We start from the raw sequence: 20,942 nt of genomic DNA on the forward strand, positions 1-20,942 counted from the left end.
AATACATGAAAATGATTATAATATATACATATATATCCAAGTTGATAAAAAACCCTGATTTCAATTAATCTTTCGTATGGAATCAAATTGTCAATTAAGATCCGAGTTTATTTTTAAAAATCGATTACCGAAATGGTTTATTTTCAGAACCAATTTGTCGATTAATCCATCATTGATGGAGCGTGATTAAATCAATGAGCTTAGAGAGAGAGAGGAGAAAGAGGGAGAGAAAGCATAGGTTTCTTGCGACACAAAATTCGACCGTCCAAATCATCTTTCGATATCAACCTCCACACCGCGATATATCGACTATCTTATCGCGGTTTTTCATAAATTGAGTATAATCGAAATTTCAATTCCGGTCACAGCGTGGAATCGATGCGACGATGATTATACTTCGCAGCGAAAATATCAGCTGTTATCGACGATAAAACGTCGTCGCGTGAAATACTTCATCGCCGTCACCGTTGTTTAGTCGTCTAAAAAATCGCCGAGAAACGTTTCATTCGTAGCATGAACGATTGATGTAACGGAGAAAAAATGAAATAACAAATATGCATTATCCGGATATTCCTTCGACGCGGCCGCCGCGCAATTATACCTAAGGAGGTTTCTCGGTTAGATCGACGCGCAAAACGTCTGGCAACGGGTCACGGGCAATTTCTCATAAAGCCGACCGTTAATGAAAACTGCTACCGACGAGTAATGACTAAATGCAAAAACGGCTTTCTTTATCTACGAGACGTATATACATCGTCGTCGTCGCTCGCTGCGTTATTATTTCTACAGTGATTGCTTGATTTTTCGGCGATGATTTAAGCATTAGATTTTGATAGCTAGGCACTCGATAATAACGAGGCACAGCCGACAGCGGTTCTCCGGTTCAGGCTCAAACTCTGAAATGACCATACGTTGGTTCTCATTGCATTTCGGATATGTCGAATCTAAGGCCAATAGCTAAATTTTGCAGAGACAACTTTTTGAATTTTCGAACCCTGTTCCCTCAGTTACGAGGTCATCTTCAATGTCATGTCGCTGAAAAACAGGGGTTTTTAATGTCTAGTTCTGGCACTAGGTGGCGCACTGGACCCATAATTTGCACTGCACAACTAGACCCCTGTACTAACATTGTACCCAAGTATTGTCAAGATCGACCAACTATTAACGAAGCTAAGTAGCTGAAAGACAGACACACAGGCAGACAGTACAGGAATAAGGGTCTCACAAAAGTAGGCAAAACTATTTATGATAATTTCATGCACGATTATAACAATAATTTTGTATTCCGTTCCCAATCATGGCTACGATAGAAATCAACTGGCTCGGCATATTCATACATTCACAGGTAATAACTATACATGGAATCCGTTTTCACAAGAAAAAAATGAAGTTTACTGTCAAAATTCAAGGTCAAGGTCAAACTGTGCTGAAAATGCTTTGATCTTTAGGAGTGAAAAATACAATACAGGAATTTTGAATCTATCGACAACAAAGAAACTAATAATTTCAGAATTTCTCTAAAATTAAAAACTGTTTACACAGTGAAATGCCGTTCAGAGATGAAATGAATTGCCGCTAAAGAATCGTGCCGTATTTATTTGCGATGAAAATTGAAATGTCGACTGATTCCAACGCGATCGACGTTGATTCAATATGATAAGTCGAGAGAACGATCACCGGAAACAATCATCTTAATGCACCGCGGCGCGTTTTTAATTCATAACAATTGTTCGAATAAATAGAAAAAAATTATTAGATGATGAAATGAATAGGAGTGGGATAGGGCCTCCGAGCCTGTAAGCGGGGGGGGGGGGGCGTAGCCGGCAGAACAAACAGCCTTATTCAGCCAAGTGCCATTTTTGAAAATCTGGATTCAGTTCCACAGTCGTGAGTTGGCACTTGACTCTGAGACTGAAACTGAGTAAATAGGGTCCCTATAGAGCAGTCATTCCTGGATATAAAGGGTTTTCAATTAGTTTTAAGGGAGAAATTTTCAAATTTCAAGGAAGCATCTGCATCACTTTCATATCTCAATTACTGTAGACTCCTCATTAATCTGTACTTTTTATATCAGTAAAACCAATAATTCAGTGGTTTTGTAAGCAAAGTTCTATCCTTTAAACTCATCAAATTTCGGTTTCTAATTTGGCAACTGCCTGATAGGGTTCAAACCAACTGCACCGATTTATGCATAGTTTACGGTACAACTACAAACATTTCTAATTGCCTATTTCTCAAAACTGAAAAAAATTTCTAATTGCCTATTTCTCAAAACTGAAGGAATTCTTAAATGAGTTATGGGCATTTTACTCAAATTAAAGGAGTTTTCAAGCGCCCTTAAAAGCGTTTTCCATTTAGGAATTTGTAAGGAATCAAGGAGTCGTAGGGACCTTGAAGAGACTGTCGAGGGATAGGATGAGGGCGAGGAAAAAAAACTTACCCTCGAGGTAGAAGATCCGTAAACGTTCGGATCGAACACGATCGAGATAACCGACGCCTCTCGCTGGCGCAGAAACGCCCCCTGGGCGACGTTCCCGTGGAAACTGGGACGTCTCTGGTCCAAAACGTACAGGTTAGGACGTTTCATCGGGAATAGGAAATCCTAGATAGATCGGCGATTAATTGACAGATGTTTCGATTGTCGATATACCGTCCGCTAGTTAACGGCGCGTTCAAAATTCGAACGTCATAAAACGGTCTCGCGCATCGAGTTCAAATTACGAAGAAGCGATATTCTGTATATATCGACGCGATATATATTTCACGATATCCGATAGAATATCACCGGGAGACCGACTGCAGATATTAAATCCTAGCAGTCATATACGTACATGAAACATGTGTCATACTCTCATTGTAGACCGTGAGGTAGAGAACACGTCGTTACAAATGACACATGTGTGCTATCATAGCGCAGAACGCGACAACAATATATGTATATATATTCCATCCATTTCTTCGACCAGAAGAAAGCTGCCACAGACAGCAAAAAATAGACAGCTTCGAACGAATTTACAATTTCCCCGCGTCACTTTCATCCGACATTAGCGCACCGTATTACGTGTATCACGCGATCACCGCAGCAGCAGTTTAAGTCGACGATATTCTGTCGAAAATATATATCGGAATTTGCGATCGACTTTTAGCGCGTTCGCCGCCGGCCTCAAAATGACAGGATGTCCATTAACAGTCTACAACCGCAATTACGCGCGTACATATATATGTAATTCAGCGCATGAATTGCTGCATTTTTAACGCGAGATCCGTGCGCCGAAATATGCGCTGAATTCTATTCTAGTCGTTTATACGGTTTATTTACATCGAGCCAACATCGATCGACTTACAATTCCCCCCGAAAAAAAGCCCCATTAATTAGGACGGATACCGCCCCGCTAATCACCTATCAATACGACTTACGATTTTAATTCGGCGATTCGTTCTTAGCGAAACAAATCGACTTTAAACGGAGGATCTCACGGCTTAAAGACGTTTACAGCGCTCGTCGCATCGCGGCTAGCGATTTGTCGACGATATTTTTCGGCGCACGCTCATTACGGATTCACGGCGGCTCGAACGTCTCGACAGCTACCGGAATCAGCTACCGGAGAGTCAGCTACAGACAGACAGACAGACAGACAGACAGACAGACAGCCGCTAAAGAAACAGCGACAATATCCGAATGAAACCGAACACGACGACTGCCTACCGTTATAAACGTTACCAGTTCAACGCTGTGGGACAATACCCAACTATGGGTCCTCCACATTATTCTAAAGAAGAAGAAGAAGGGAGAAAATTATTCGACTCGATATTCCGCGTAAGAGCTTAGCGTAATCGCAACGAATAACCTCCACAACTCATAACTATATCGCTTTAACTTAAGTCAACTCTACCGACATACAATCACAACAGGTATTTGTATAAACGCACAAAGGATAAAACGTGAATTTGTTTGTAAATGTACGAGCCCATAATTAAGACACGCGTTATTTGTTCCGGGGGCGAGCGAAGAATTTTCGAAAAACGCTACTAAATCACGATTGGTCTACGTACCGATACATTCGCGATTTACAATTTGCGTTCACGATTTACAGTTATTTACGAAAACACGAACCCGAACATCGACGGGAATTCGAACGTAAACGGCTCCCAATAAATATCTCGCGGCTTCGATTCTCAATTCACTTACTACTACACCTCGAGTGTAACAACCGGCAATAGAATAGTTGCGTAAATCAACAGATGCTTTCAACACGTCGTCGGTTCACCGAGATACATTTCACGCATATTTCTTCAATTTTTCGCCGAATCAATTGACGATGAAATATCGACAACGAACTCACGGCTTCGTCGCCGAAAAAAGGCTGTACGGGTTTATTCCGAGTACGGAAATTTCTAGTCAGTTACCTGGTCCGCGGTTTAGTTTCACAATCAGATATTTTCACAAACCACATATAAGTATTGGTATAATAAGCCCATCCGATTATAAAAGCTTACCACCATCCAACGATTAGGTAACTAACTCGGAAATTTCACGATCGCTGAATCCTTTTATTTCATTCAGTTTCGCCCTTCGCCGTTCATCACTAAATCACGGCACTCGTATCGGCATTTTCAATAAAAGACTTCATTACGGTATCGGCACTGGGCGAGTTCGCTTGGAATCCGATTTTAAGCCCGGTCGCGACTGTCGAAGATTTATCCTCGAATCAGCGACAGATAAAATGACGTTTCTTCGATATCTCGGATAATTGTTGCCGCGCGGCGGTGTATCAAAAAAAGAGCACGGCTTGATACACGACCGAAGCTACCAGCGTACAATCGACGGTCGTACACAATACCGATCGCAAACCGGATAACACCGCGATTTTACCTGTTTAGCAAACTGTTAAACACGAGAGCTCAGACGACAACGGAAGGTTAATGAATTCCGATCGTTGGGTCGAGTAATGTCAATACGTGCCTAACTCATAAATCTGCTGTCGACAACGTGAGCATCTCTCGACTAACGTAGAAACGAGATGTTGTTTATCGATGGTCTCAAACTTTCAAGTTCCAATTAAAAACGCGATCGAATTTCATAAGCGTAGGCGCCTCGAACGAGAGGTGGTTCGCCGCTATCGTCGCACGAAGCTGTCAGCGGCTTCCCCCGATGATGAGATGAACGCTCGTCTATACAAACGCTGTACAGGCGCTGATGTCTATAAAAAGACGTCTGCGAGACAGGAATTCGCCTAATAGAGACGAGAACGTAGGATGGTCGGAAAGAGCTGGGACGCGACGTGTGTCATACCAGCAGCACCGCGTTACAGCCGGTATGACTCAATAATTCCCCGATCTCTAAAAATGACCGATATGATGAAGAATCTAATCCATGACTAGAGAATCGAGCTTATACGTAGCATCGATCGTTTAAAGGGAGTCGTCTTTTATGACCATCAGTCATATCTATCGCGGGAATAAGCGGTCAAACTATTCTTGATTAGCTCATTTCCTTATGGTCAGTTTGCACAAGTCGGTCTATTTGGACGAGATGAAAAATCGGATATTTGCCCGGTAATAAGATTTCTGATAACAGGTAATATTTTTGAGGTTTATTGGACGTGTCCTCCACGTTGGTCAATGGGGATCTTTGTAGATTGACTGACTGCCTGAGATAAGAGTTCAAATTCGACCAAGCGAATGAACTTCGGAGTCGAATTGAAATGAAACACGTCGTAACCGGCTATTGAAAATTATAGCAACCAAAAATGACCGTTAGAAACTGAATTCCATCCATGACCAATCATAGATTACTATATCAACCTTTATCAACACCTTCAACCTGAATACAGCGGTGAACGATCTTTTCAAACCCCCATATCATCAAATTGCAAAATGGCAGCACTTTCAACCACAGGAAATGAAGGTTTAGGGTCTAGAGGGTAAGGTTTATTGGACGTGTCCTCCACGTTGGTCAATGGGGATCTTTGTAGATTGACTGACTGCCTGAGATAAGAGTTCAAATTCGACCAAGCGAATGAACTTCGGAGTCGAATTGAAATGTAACACGTCGTAACCGGCTATTGAAAATTATAGCAACCAAAAATGACAGAAACTGAATTCCATCCATGACCAATCATAGATTACTATATCAACCTTTATCAACACCTTCAACCTGAATACAGCGGTGAACGATCTTTTCAAACCCCCATATCATCAAATTGCAAAATGGCAGCACTTTCAACCACAGGAAATGAAGGTTTAGGGTCTAGAGGGTAAGGTTTGACATACGAGTTAAAAGTTGGACTACGCGTTATAATCAGGCTAGTTAAGGGTTAGGCTAATAAGACTGAGCAGAAAAATCAGTTATAAGACGCTTTCAAGGCCTCGACAGCTCAGGTGGTTAGAACGCTGCGCTACAGGATGATGGTGGCACTGGGCCTCGTATCAGAGTTGCAAAAACGATAATTATCTACAGTCATTTATCTACAGCCACGATCAGATGAGTATTTTTGGCCCGTGCCAAATTTGGCCCGGGACAACAGTTCACACGGGTGCCAAATGAGCCCGAGCCTGTTTGGCCTGGACCGAATCGTCTCCGTGTGATCGCAGTTTACAACTCTGATTAGAGTCCCTGTGGATGATGGTTCTGGGGTCGATTCCCAATTTCCATTCACTGAAAATGGGAGTCAGCGAATAGATCGCTCGAGGAATTGAGTGACTAATCTCAGTTTAATCATAACCGCGAGGATGATAACCCGAACAGTCCACAGCCATACACGACAATACCAACAACAAGAACTTCTCCATATAACGTGGTAACCGTGCAAAGTGAAAGCCTTATATGTTGTTGTTATTTTTTCCACAGAGATTTCCATGGATAACTATGTACGATGATATATAATTCAGGATACAGATACCAAATTCTCTCAGGGAAGCAGGAAATAGTAAACAATTGGAAACGTTGTTTACCAGTAGAACAATGTCCAAAACAATATAAAGCGGTCACAATGTTATAGTTTTACCAGTGTTTCCAGCTAGTTTTTTTTCCTGCTGCTGTTGTAACTAAATTGCATGCAATAGCTATTTTTGTACAGTGGCAGGAAACCGCTCGTGAAAATGTGTGCGGATGGTATCAAAACTCAGTTGTCAGGCCCGTGTCGAGGGGCGGTTCGGGGGTAATGAATAAACCCCCTAAAATTATCGAAGTGCCCTTCAAAAAGTCAGTGTCAAGAAATTTAGGTCAATTTTTTTCGAAATGTAGATACAATTTTCATGTTTAAAAAAAAAATGAAAATTATCCATTCTCAAATGATTTCTGGGCACTTCGTATCTAAGATCTGCCTTTTTTCCAAAGGAAAGTGCCCGTTTTCGCGGTGAAAAAGCGCTCTTTTTCTTAGAACTGCCCCTCAAAAAACCTCGGCACAGGCCTGGTTGTCCGGCTGATCATGCAAATTCGCGTTCGTCGTTGTTCAGAGCATTTCCACAAAGCTGGAAGTAAAAAGCAGCCGGAAACCGCTACGCGAAAACCAGACTTTCAGTATTTCAGTACGTAAATCGCCGAGGGACGAGTAAAGAAATATAGATTTAATATTTCAAAGACGAGTAAAAAAAAAATAGAATTAGTATACAAAAAATGAAATTGTTACTTGAGTGAATCATGATGTAGTCGCAAATGCGTTGACAATGTATATGCGTTTCTATTGGCGTATTGGACCAATAAATTATTCCTGAACTATCGCGCGACTAGTCTTTTAAGGACTCATTGTCGATTGGAAACCTGCATTCTTTATGATTAAAGAAACCTTTCAAACGAGTACTTTAATAATAACGCAGCGTTTCCCATTTTCTTAACGGCCCTATCGAATGATTTTTCATTTCACGCCCGTACATGTATACAGGTTCATATAGGCGCACTTTACACTTTCCACGCCAAAACGAATATGATTAACGAAGGCCATTTTTTCTTAAATTGCTTGAAGTACAGATATCTTCAACAACAAAAAAATAAACTAGGGCGAATGGGACAAATAGGAACAGATTTTTTCTTCCTTTTAAAAGCGCGTTTTAAAATGGAAGAATACACGGGGAAAAATGATTCAGTCAGAAGATATAACAGTAGCGCGGATTGTAAGTAAGAAGAACTTGAGCTATAGAAGCTCCTGGATCTAGCCATTTCAGCGTTTTCCATATAAGAAATAAAAGGAAAAAAAGGAAAGGAAAAAAGTGTGAAAATTGTATAGAATAGAATTATTAAGTTTTTTGGGTTGAAAATTCATGATGAAAACAAGAGGAGAGATTTTTTTTTAGATTCAAAAAGATCAAAAAGACGTTCTTAAAACATCTTTGAAAAAGTTGTTCTTAAAAAACCTTTAATAAGATGTTTTCGGCAGAATTCCAGACGCCGTATTCATACTCCAAGTAATTGAAAAAAAAAGCCTTAGGCTCAGTTTAAGAGTAAGTACCAAGTATTGAGAGCAGGAGCTGGGTACTGAGTCTTAAATCGTGATCAAATTTCGATTAAAACAAACATAATTGACATTCAATCAAAATGTTAATTGGTATCAATTGACATCAACGCAAACATTCGTGCAAAATAAATCGAATAAAATCTGATTAATGCCGAAATATAAAACTAAATCATATCATCGTCGATCGCGGCGTATGATGACAGGTCACACAGGAGTAAGGAAGGACGGGTGAGGGTTCTACTGAAGGTTGGGACGGGATAAGGGAAGGAAGCACACGTGCCCTGAACGCAATAAAACATGAAACGAATAGATACTCAGCGATGCCGACTTACCGGTTATCGGATTGGATTCTGCAGCAGCGTTTCAAGTAAATAATTCAGCGATTAATACAACAATAATGTTAGCTATACTTATCAGTGAGACTAGGAATTAGCTTAATACTAAATCATTCATATAGTCTAGAATATACACCGCACACAATACCAGGGTTCATAGTTCCCATGACCATTTTCATCTAAGCATTTGCAAGGACTTTTCGCTTCTGATTTCAGGTATTTAATAAAATGATTTATAAGATTTCCAATTTACTTTGTGTTCATCCATCAGACTAGTGCACGAGACATCGCAATACCATGATCTGGATATCAGTACACGATAGATGATATGTGACCCGAAGCTTGAAATTGTAATCGGGTACTGAGGCGATGCCATTCAAGGACCATGACAATGATTGAAGGATTTTAAAGCCAATTCCACGATATTCAAGCCTTAAATTGGATCCATTCCCATTTTAAAGGACTTTTAAAACCGCTATGAACCCTGCAATACCTGCATATGTTAAATAGGTAAAAATATCCACGATCAGTTCAGAAAAAAAAAGAGACGAAAAGTTCTAGTATGAATATACAATAGAACTCATTCCGATGACTAGGGACTGCGCCCAAATATCTTCGAAATAAGTAAAATTCGAATTATGAATTATAATTCTTAGCGACACGGTTCATGGTTACATGGACCGAATATTTCATCCGAATTAGGCAAAAATCCGGATCGAGAAATCCGAATCAAGCGAGTTCAACTGAACATCCGAGTAATGTTTCAGCTAGCCTGATGTCAGTAGCCTGATGACAGCTATTAGCAGATAGCCAAAACATCACTCAATTCATTTATTACAAAAACGTTCATCTTTTTCTGAACTGATTGTGGAATTCTTACGTACAGTCTACAATCTGTTATCGTTGTTTATTACCGGGTAAGAATTGCTATAAACATATAAGACTAGTATTTCAACACCAACGCTAGTCATCGATCGCCCCCTGTTGGATCGAGTAAGAATTAAAACATTATTTCTATTTCATAGCCTAATCTCGGACGATAAAATCGTTAATAATTACCTGCGCTTTCTTGAGGACGAGTTTGCGTAGTTCGTCCGGTCTCGACGTGCGCCACTCCCTCGCGCTGGCCATCGCTCCCGTCGACCCCGGCCGCGTGAGATCAGGGTAACGTTTCGCGCTGTTCATCTACCCCTGCAAATATCACAAAAACGAATTCTAGTCCAATCCGTCGCAGTCGCACGAATACCGCGCAACGCAAGTTGTCGGTCTGGTATACAGTATTCTACTATAACCAGCGACACAAATGCCCCGAATATCGAATTTCCTCGAACAATAAATCAGCCCTAACTAATTCTACTCGCCGAAAAAAATTCCAACCTGTTTTTTTCTAAGTTCCTATCGCAATTCAAATTCACTTCATTAAGTACAAACGACGCATTCACGGGCAGGTGTTACTCTGCACCTATGATCAATCTTTTTTCGCCCGAAGTACTGTCATGTGTCTGATACAGTTCTATCGAAAAATAGGACTCCAGGCAATTTCACTATACGAAACTTGATTTCGATGTCAACTGCGCACAAAGCCCTCTAATTGACGACGAATAATGAACCTGCATGGATTCTATGAATTGGATATCGAAAAAAAAATTCAATACCACATCGACATGAAAAAAAAAGATCATTCACAAGCCTGTATTAAAAACCGATCGTAAAATAGCAGTACTGAAAAACTCAAATTCAATTGATACAGATGACAGCCATGAACTTCCTCTTAATTTATTGAAATAATACTAAACCGTAGCATCGAATGAAAAGTGCCAAATTCGCGAATAAAAAATCATGGCCCAGTTGCTCAAAGGTTGGTTAGAAATAACCAGCCGATAAATACCATAGTAACAATGAACTTTGAATTGTCACTATGTCATCTATCCACTGGTTAACTCTAACCAACTGGCTCCAGAACTTTTCATCTTTGAAATCATTGATTTCGAGACTTACTTTTTCAAATCTAACAACATTCGATGACGCTCGTTATTTCTGATATTACTATCAACTTCGTCATTCGTCTCCGATTGATTTCGAAATGATCTTTAGGTAGAATAATTGCCTTTTCTATGAAAGCACATGGCAACGAACCCCAGTGCCATACCCGGTGACCTTTTGTGGACAGTCAATTGACCGAGGGCAACTGACAATCTATCTTTTCTTTATACAGTTCATTTTAGCGATAAACAAGGCACACCCGGTACTGCGTCGTCGCCGTCGTCGGTTTATTTCAAGTTCTACGACACTTTTTATATCGCGAACGCGACCGAACATGTTACAAGTTTCTAAAAGAAATTTCAGCGCCTCGCAGTAAACTAGCCGGAGGACACAGACCTAACCGTAACAATAAACACTTTCGTATAAAGGCATTCGGCATTGTTCGCGCGTATATCTCGATGTTCTATTGACGCTAGCGAAAACCGCGGAAAAGCCTATAATGAATGCAGCGAGATCAGACTTGAAATGCGAAGGACTATTGTTTTGATTACGATAAAAACATATCGAAAAAAAATATCCCGCTAAGGCTAAGACAAGCCCTTACTGGAATTACAACGATTCACAGACGGGCCTACTAGCAATCTACTGCGCTTTTACTCTCTGATTGATTTAACAAACTTTTCTGTTTTATTCGAGTTTCTCCATATTATTTATATCTTTCTGATCTCATTCCGAACCCACATTATACGGAGAACCCTGTCTGTCCATCTTTTAATGAATTATGTAGCCAAATAAAAATTAAGTGCAAGATTCAGCAGCGGATCCAAATGCTCCCGTCGCGATTTCCCTGTGCCCTTTTGAAAATGTAATGGAAATATTTTTTTCAGGGCACTTGTTTTCCACCTGCGACTTTTAAGACAGCAGTCAGTAGCGCAAGAATTAGCGAACTCTTAAATTTCCCTCGAGTGCCTAGATATTGTATGAAAATGCACAGAAATTTCCAGACCCCAGTTTTGGCTGTGCTGATAGCTAACTTGCCCTTTTTCAGTATAGGCCCCTATATACCATTTTCATTTCTTTGAGCTCCTGTCAAAGTTTGCCCCTGGATCCACCCCTGAAATTTGCCAACACTTGGTTTTAGACATCGTGAAAATAAAACAATATTTCCTAATGAGATGCCCCCTATACTTTCATACAGAAACTACAGCCTATTTCAATTTGTTACAAATTCAATCATTCCTAGCTGCATACACCGATACCAGGTAATAGAAATTATAATTTCAAGCTGATTCAAAAGAGATTCCCACTATTTGTGGGTAAAACCTTAGGACCTAGCCTAAAAATCTACAATATTCAAGACGAGTAGAAGCATTCTAACCAAAAGATCAATATTACATTTTTAAACGTTAATCACTGATATTATGGGTTTTTAGATGAAAGTTTTTAGAGAAAGGTCTTAGTCACTAAGCTGTCTGTGGTTTAGTTTCACGATAGGATATTTCCACCACAGGCAACCACGGTTAGGAATGGGAAGGTCAATGAAATTTTCACAGAAGTCAATTAGACTAACTTGCTTTGCATCATTATGTTTCGAGATGCGTCTGACATTTGTTTTAATCAATGCACAACGACTTCATTGTTTTTTTGATACCTTTTGGCTTTTAACACCTCACAATTCATAAAATTGGATCAGGCCTATTTCAAAAGGTAGGCATGTACCTACGCTAGTTTGTGAATTAAGCTAGGCTTAGTTAGCTAGGCTTAGTTAGGCCTAATTGTGGACCCAAGTCAAAAGAAGTGATTTTTATTCCATTACTTCTTTCAACCATTTTTTGGCCCATGAATAATTTAGCAATCTAGTCAGGCTAAATAAGCTACAACTTATTTAGGTTCATATGAGGGATTCATTTAGCCACCCTCTGCACCACCACAGACCAGCGCCTAACACTTATTTATCTCTCTTGTCCTGTTATGTATTCACCACATTTGGATGCACATACATACCATACAGACACAGAGATACAGATGAATGAATAAGGAGCAAAAAAAGTTTGACTTTTTGGGGAAGTTTGAAAAAAAGAGTTTTCATTCACGGATTTCACAACTTTGTTTACAGCTTTCAAATTTTCGTTAAAAACAGAGTCGATTTGAAAAGGTCAGCTAACTCGGCATTTAAACAGATAAACTGTCCTAAATCGGTGATAAATCAATGAAAACTTACCCATTTCTAATCGATTTATTGTTAGGTAGGACTCGAGTTCTTCCTCATGTTCGATTCACATGCGCATGTGTGAGGGTTCACGGGGTTTGAAGAAGAGGGCTCATTGAATTTGAAGAGTAGATGTAACAATATGTTATAAAATCGACATCTTATTGATTTTGATCAAAAGAAAAGTTATAAAATGAATCAAAATGTATCTGTTTCGGTGCCTGTTACGTTCAAGATTTTTTTCTTTCTTATTTATCAAAACCCCAAAACCTGGCTATGCCGTATGTGAAACAACCTCGGCTGCCTTATTTATTTCTTGTCAGATTTCCAGTTTTTGAACTTTCTTGGAACGATTCCCAAAGCTAATATCAGCGAAATCAGTTTGCATTGTGTGTCGAGATATGAGGTATTGTAAAATTGTGGTTTATTATAGTTTACGTTTTGCATACAAAAAGTAGAAGCAATTTTACGTCGGTTTTTTATTCAAATTCAATTCAAATTTGGACGATATGATAACATCAAATGCACTTTATTGGAATGATTCATGTTTGACTGACATTATCGAATGGAAATTTACAAATCATTCGTAGATTTATCATTGCCATCGCATATGACTGTCGTGAGACAAGAAGGCTCTAGTATAAAGCATATCAAATCAATAGGCTTTTTAGGCCTAATCATCAGTTATATATTTTACAATTGCAGAACAAGTACTATTATTTTGCAAAGAAGGCTGGCTACGATTTGCTGTCGGTATGTCTCGGATATTTTCTTGCTGCGGTCGAAATATCAACCACATATCGAAAATACACGAACAGTTAGTACGAATCGGAAAAAATCCGCTATTCACGAAAAAATTGCGAAACATCATTCGCGTTAACAATAAAATCAGCAACAACAGGATCTCTTCGAGTTTAAAACCAGTCGGCGTCTCATTGGTATTCGCGTTTCCGTTCGCCGCCAAAAACAAAAGTTATTATCCGTTTCGCGCGCATTGCAACAACGTGCCCGAATATGAAATACCCCAGGAAGTTTTCAAACAAGAATCCTCGATCGTCGACGTCAACGGCGAGAGTATATTTTATCGAATTTGGGACGGGATACGTCTTACGCTGCGAGCCGTACGGATTTTGTGTACTTTCGTGCCGCTTTTTAGCGTGTACCCGATTTCGCGTTTGAGCGAGCGGCTGACCGCGTGCTGGTGGCGGCTGCTCATCTACTGTATCGAACTGTCCGGACCGACGTTTATTAAACTCGGCCAGTGGGCGAGCACGCGTCGCGATTTATTCTCGCGGGAATTCTGCGATAAGATGTCGACGCTGCACCGACGCACGACTCCGCATTCGTGGTACTATACGAAACGTAAACTGAAAAAAGCGTTCGGCAATCGCTGGAAGGAGATCCTGATTAAATTCGAAGATAAAGAAAATCCAGTCGGTTCCGGTTGCGTTGCTCAGGTGGGTATTACTTCACTGCTGAAGTCAAATATTTTCATATCATAGACAGGGGCGGATCCAGGGGTTTCACTAAAAGTTGCCGGTTAAAACCTTCAGAAAAAATTGGGATCTATCTTTCCACGATAGGAAGGTGAAAATGTGCTTTAAGCCTATGGACCCACGGAAGTATATGGTATTGATTTCACTGAAAATCGATCTACTAATCAGAAAAGTTAACTCGAAGTTCATCGAAATGTAGAAGAAATTGAAGCGCGGTAACCCAGTGCCACTAGCGATCCTGGCGGATTATCGCTGAATCCTCGCTTCCCTCAGTAGCCTTGCCGGTATCCCATTAATATGAGACTGTTAGATGTTAGATATCAGATAAAAGGTAGGTTTTAGCTTCAGACAGTGATTGGTGTTATTTTGTTTCTGTTTGAAGGTATACAAGGCCTACATACGTCCAGAGATGATCGTTGATGAAGAAGTTGCCGATGAAATTCAGAATCTAATGGAAGAAGAACTCGGCCGACCAGCAGTACATGATGGTAAGTCATATAACCAAAACCATCCCGTGAATTGTCTAAACTTTGCTTAATCAGGGAGGCCAATAATACCCAGAATTCAGGGAAAAGTCATAAATATGAGGGAATAGGCAAAGAATTTTGTTTAAAAAAGCTATAAATCAGGAAGTTTTGTTGAGATAGCCTGTATATTCAAACGATTTCCGTCTATATCTTACATATTTACTTGTGTTGATTGGTTGTAGTCTCAGTAGGTAAAGTCGGGAAAAACAACTTGATGTCAGGGAAAAAAGCGAGTGAAATAAAGTAGCTAACCAGTTCATTAATTTTGATCTATTTATGTTATTGTTCTAGGGATCGAAATCTTGGGATTCGGTCGTTTGATCAGTAAAATCTTTCCCACGACTACTTATGAAATGGACAAATATCCCGATGACAAAACGGCAGGAACTGGTCGCTTTAAAACCAGTAAGTTTTGATCGTCTTTCATTGCCTTATCCCTGTATTATAGGATACCATGCGATACAGTGTACTGTTTATCTTCAGAAAATCCAGAAGTTGAAAATGAAGCTCCCGAACAGCCTGCTGAGACTGTTGATGTCGATGAAAACGAAGGTCTAGTCCCTGTTGCTGTGAAGGTACTGTATAAGCAGCTCTTTCCAGACTAATGGCACAGGATTTAGGGATGGAAATTGCATGTCATGAAAACGATGAATTTGACTTGATATTCATCCTCATTGAAATTGCATCCTTTCAGGTTTATTTCTTCAAAAATATCTAATACCGAGGGCGGGACCCGATGGTGGCCATTAACACGGCTGCTTTATCCGAGAAATACCCTTTCTTTTCTTCTGGACCCCTGCCTTCTAATTATTCTAGTTCTGTCCCTATGGCGACTAAGTCAAAAATCTTCAAACCAAGCCCACTGATAATTATAAAAGTGATTGATGAAAGCAGTGTTTATATTATTAGGTTTTGCATCCAGGAATCTACAGAGCGACAGTTCGTGATTTACAGATTATGAAAGCAATAGCAAACATAGCACAGTTTCTAATACCGAAATTGAAATGGTTGAGTTTACCGGAATGCGTCCAAGAATTCTCAGATTTAATGATGAAACAGGTACGAACAAAATTATAGATAGCGTTTAGTATGTATACGTGTATAATCTGTCTTAAAAAAAGGTATTCCAAAATACTTGCTGCAGAAACCTCTGTGATGTAAGAGGTGTTTCATCGATTTTACATTGCTGTCTGGAATAGAATTTGAGAGATTTTCTACGCCGCTTCCATACTTTTCTAGCTACTTCATAGAAAAGATTTAGTATGACCAATAAAAACTTCTCACTTTTCACTAAAAATTTCAATACCCGGTAAGTGCCTTAAACTTTTGGTGCCTGTATAAACACCAAACGTTGTTAAAACATTTTGCATTATTTGCTTTTTGGACTTTGACAATTTATGTTGTGGATTACGACGAGGGTCACATCTTGGCCACATGTGTTCTAAGATGTGACACTTTTACCTTACAAAATAGCTTTAGAAGTACTTAATTTCACGATCAAAAAGTATTTACTTTTGTCTCTGCCTTAACTGCTATGAACCCTGTTTAATCACCTATATTTTGGTCGTGATATTGTAAATTGTATATTTTGCAGATCGATTTACGCTGCGAGGCGCGGAATTTAGACCGATTCAACGAGTTGTTCGCCGATGTATCGAACGTTCGGTTTCCTCACCCGATCTGGCCGTTCGTGAAATGCAACGTGCTCGTCGAAACCTGGGAGGACGGTACATTCATATCGGAGTTCGTATCTCACGAGCCGCAAACCGAGCCTACCGATCTGCAAGCGCGACTCGCTCAAATTGGTGTCGATATACTTTTAGAAATGGTACAAAATAATTTTCTATTTACCGTGAACCTGCGCTTAATCCTGACAAATCGAAACATCGAATCTCCAGACCATATCCAGAAAATTTTGTGAGCGTTTTTTCGGAGAGAAAAAAACAATTCTTAATTCTGAAAGATGTTATCATATCATCATGTCATATCATTATTTAACATCAAAAAAGGCTTAGCACGTTTGCTGCTGGTTACGAATATACTTGTAGGCCTACTTCTGGTTCTGTCACCAATGTGGCGCCATGTTACGGGCCGCGAAAGCTGTTTTTCAGCACTACAGTACGGAGATCGATCTTGAATCGATATCCGGAAATATTATAGCTAGGTGCTGGCAACACTGATATTGACAACTATTCATTTACAGTTTGATATTTGCTTTCTGGCGCATAGGAATGACACAGTTGGCAATATGAACAAACTCGCTCTTCATTCTCAATGCTCATTGGTCAATTTCGAGCAAAAGCTTACTATGTAATAGCTCTCATGCCAAATGAAAATATCCTTATTGGCAATTGGAGACAACCCGTATTATCAAACTGGCAGCAAACTTTTTAAGCCTGTACACAAAGTCACAGATAGCCTCTTAATGTTGATGTTAAGTGTCCTTTGTGAAGAACATAGATGATGTACCTGTCTAAGATTGTTTTCCGTGAGGTGCTGCCATAAAAATGTCCTTTCGATGTCTAAAACATTTTGTTTCGACCTTTTCTATCGCAGATATTTGTAAATAACTTCGTACATGGCGACCTTCATCCCGGAAATATACTCGTGCAGAATGCTGAAAATTTTATGAGCCAGGTAACAAAAGTTTACTTCATTTTAAGCGAACAATGAATATTCTGCTAATTGATTGAACTGTGGTTTACTAGACTCTGTGAATTAATTCAATAATTGTAGGATCAGATCGTATTAGTAGATGTATGTGATACAGTAGTAGTGAATGTACAGAAACCTGTCTGTCCGTTACGACTGGTTCTGCTGGATGCTGGTATTACCAGTTCCCTCAGCGAGAAGGATAAAGATAATTTCTCGGAAGTTTTCAAGGCTGTCATACTCGGTCAGGTCAGTAGCACAGTACATATAAAACCAAACAAATAAAACAATAAATATTCCATATTTAGCGCAAAAAAAAAAACATTTTGCATGGTCTCCAGGACTCCTTGATTCCTTAGAAACTCCTTTACGGTGTTTGAAATTCCTTTAATTTGAATAAAATGCCCTAAACTCCTTTAAAACTTTCAATTTTGAGAAATAGGAAATCTTTTCGTAGACTACGCCTAAATTGTAACAGTACCCATTTATGAGGAGTCTACTGTAATTGAGGTTAGAAAGTGATGCAGACGCTTCCTCGAAATTTTCTCCCTTAGAACTCCTCGAAAACCCTTTATATCCTGGAATGACTGATCTGTAGGGACCCTGTTTTGGTTTTAAACTACTTCTTTACCTAGTAAGTACATACCATGCAAGCAATTGGAAATTCTAGCTTCTGAGATTGTCAGTATTTTTGAATGTTTTTTTTAGGGTGAACGAGTTGCTGAATTATTCTTGAATCACTGTCCGCATCATGAGTGCGATGATAAAGAAGCTTTCATACGAGAATTAAATGATCTAATCGAGAAAGCAAGGAACCAGACAATATCCTTAGGAAAAGTGAGTAATTTTCATCTAACAGTAGTAGTCATCCACTTGGGAAGCAAATTTGGTGGGCTATCATGATATTAGGTTTATACATAAATCCACCTTAGACGCACATGCAGTCCAAAAAACTGGCCCAGTCAGAATCAAGGTGGTCAAGAATCTTGATGTTTGGTGTTTACATCTTAAATGAGATTTGAGGACAATTGCCCCCATTGTCCTGATACACTTATGAGATAGTGGTGAGTTTCTGATAGATATTGAATATTGAAGAAATTGTCTAACATTCCATCAAGTGGGCATGGCAGGGATTATAGTGTCCATGACCCAGGACTTGCATATAATCTTCGTATAATCACTCTATTTGCATGGCATTGTCCAGAATCATTGTTTTTATTAGAGTTGAGATAAATCATGTACTAGACCTGAAAATATCATGATCTGATATTCTGTACACCGTAGATGATATGTGACCAAAAGCTTCAAATTGTGGTCGCGTGGTAAGGCAATGCCATCGATTTTAGGATTTTAGAGCCCATTCAAGGCCTTGAACAGATCCATTCCCGTTTCAAAGCTTTTAAGCACCTTCAATGACTGCTATGAATCCTGGCATGGTGTTCCTATGTTACCCCCCTAGTTAACAGCAGTATTCGATATCTTCTTCGCAGATCCAAGTCGGCCATCTATTATCGGATGTGTTCTCGTTGATGTGCAATCATAAAGTAAAACTGGAGAGTAACTTCGCGTCGATTGTTCTGGCTATAATGGTTTTAGAAGGGCTCGGTCGATCCCTGGATCCGACTCTGAATATTCTACAACAAGCCACTCCAGTGTTATTGCCTAACTTAGCCGTCAACTAGCCGATCTCGATCCGAATTACCAGAACTGAATAGACGCGTTTGTCATCCATCAATTCGCTATTCGTTATGCTTTTATGTTATTTCTGTAAAGAAATTGATGCATTTAATCAAACTCAGTAGCGGGTATTGATTATAAATGTTCTGTTCGTTTGAATCTGTCTCGTAAATGCTTTTAACGTATACAATATAGCACGAGTTTCATCAGTCATGATGTTTAGTCATATTTGGCAGGCGTATTTCTTTCTTACTTTATAACATGTATTGTATAGAAAATATTTGAATGATTGTTGTTAAAAATATTTGTTAAAATGATTTGTATTCATCATCAAATATGACAGTTTTATTATAATTTGTGATAGCAGAACGTGGTATATCGCCGAGTGTAGATTTTGATTTACTGTGTACAGGGTCCCTAAGACACCTCAATTTTTTATTTACTAAATGGAAAATGCTTTTAAAGGCGCTTGAAATTACTTTAATTTGAGTGAAATGCTCATAACTCATTTAAGAATTTCTTCAGTTTTGAGAAATAGGCAATTAGAAAGAAATTTTTGTCTAGTTTGTAGTTGTTGTACTGTAAACTATGCATAAATCAGTACAATTTGGATTTATTTTTACTCTATCAGACGGTTACCAAATGAGAAACCGAGTTTAAGTAGTGTAAAGGATAAAATTTGCTTACTAAACCACTGAATTAACGGTTTACCGAGATAAACAGTACTGATTTAGGAGGAGTTTATTGTAATTGGGATATGAAAGTGATGCAGACACTTCCTTAAAATCTGAAATTTTTTGCTTGAAAACTCCAGGACCCAGTTCCACAGTTGTGAGTTAGAGTTAACTCAGAGTCATAGTTAGTTCATTTTCAATGAGTTAACTCAGAGTCAAATCTTAATTCAGGACTGTGGAACTGGACCCAGGAACTCCAGGAATGACTGATTTGTACCCTGTCTTTATTAACGTGTTCAACTGTTCTAATGCAATCAGTATTTCATTCGTCAAATGAATGTTTTTACATTTTTAACATAAAATGATTTATTTTAATTAAATAAAGTTGCAAATATTGTGAAAAATAATATTTTGTGATTTCAGATTTTGTCCAAAAATAATTTTGTGGACTTTTGCGTAACGTTCAGTAGCATTGAATGCCCGATAACGATCGCTGCAAACATTCTCAAAAAGCCGGCTTTCGAAACCAGCCTTCTGCATTTATTGATTCTCTATGGGGATAGCGTTGAATTATTGAGCAATTCATCAGGAATAAATGATGCCATTACCGGTATCTGTAGTATTTACTTCGTTTAGTAGATCAATGACAATTCTCTACGGAATGTAGCAGATGTCCTGATGTGCCAATACAAAATGGTATGCTAGATTATTATGGCTGGTCTTATGTGGAAACTACAGTAAACCTTGCCTTACCAAACATGGCCAACTCGGACTTTCAACTAACTCTGACTAAAACGAAATCATTTTTCTGACTTCCTTACATATTTTCCTATCCGAGTTGGGCGAGGTTTTCTAAATCCATGACGGCATTATTACTAGGATCAAAGATTGCGCAATGAAAATCTTTGATTTTAAAAATATGAATCGTTGAAATGT

The 20,942-nt window shown here is 39.2% G+C and overlaps 2 protein-coding genes across 5 annotated transcripts in view; one reads left to right on the forward strand and one right to left on the reverse strand.

Moving 5' to 3' along the window:
• The window catches only part of LOC141905843 (uncharacterized), a 29,138-nt gene extending 16,086 nt beyond the window's left edge, over window positions 1-13,052 (reverse strand). For 3 of the 4 annotated variants that reach the window (XM_074794902.1, XM_074794903.1, XM_074794901.1), the window contains exons 1-2: window positions 12,993-13,052; window positions 9,848-9,979 (exon numbers count right to left, since the gene is read on the reverse strand). In XM_074794902.1, coding sequence (XP_074651003.1) covers window positions 9,848-9,973 — 126 coding nt within the window. In that variant the 5' untranslated portion in view covers window positions 9,974-9,979; window positions 12,993-13,052. Of the gene's footprint in view, window positions 1-8,785; window positions 8,800-9,847; window positions 9,980-12,992 lie in introns of those variants that run through there. The other variant, XM_074794904.1, reaches the window with a different exon arrangement.
• A 220-nt stretch (window positions 13,053-13,272) lies between these two features.
• LOC141905444 (putative aarF domain-containing protein kinase 2) lies at window positions 13,273-20,388 on the forward strand. The gene is made up of 11 exons (XM_074794312.1): window positions 13,273-13,386; window positions 13,686-14,437; window positions 14,859-14,964; window positions 15,295-15,408; window positions 15,487-15,578; window positions 15,913-16,062; window positions 16,598-16,831; window positions 17,560-17,640; window positions 17,740-17,904; window positions 18,364-18,492; window positions 19,146-20,388. The coding sequence occupies exons 2-11, from the start codon at window positions 13,736-13,738 to the stop codon at window positions 19,335-19,337; spliced, it is 1,965 nt and encodes a 654-aa protein (XP_074650413.1). The 5' UTR covers window positions 13,273-13,386; window positions 13,686-13,735; the 3' UTR covers window positions 19,338-20,388.
• The last annotated feature ends 554 nt before the right edge of the window (window positions 20,389-20,942 follow it).

Source organism: Tubulanus polymorphus, chromosome 5 (genome assembly GCF_964204645.1).
Source record: "Tubulanus polymorphus chromosome 5, tnTubPoly1.2, whole genome shotgun sequence".
Lineage (NCBI taxonomy): Eukaryota > Metazoa > Nemertea > Palaeonemertea > Tubulaniformes > Tubulanidae > Tubulanus > Tubulanus polymorphus.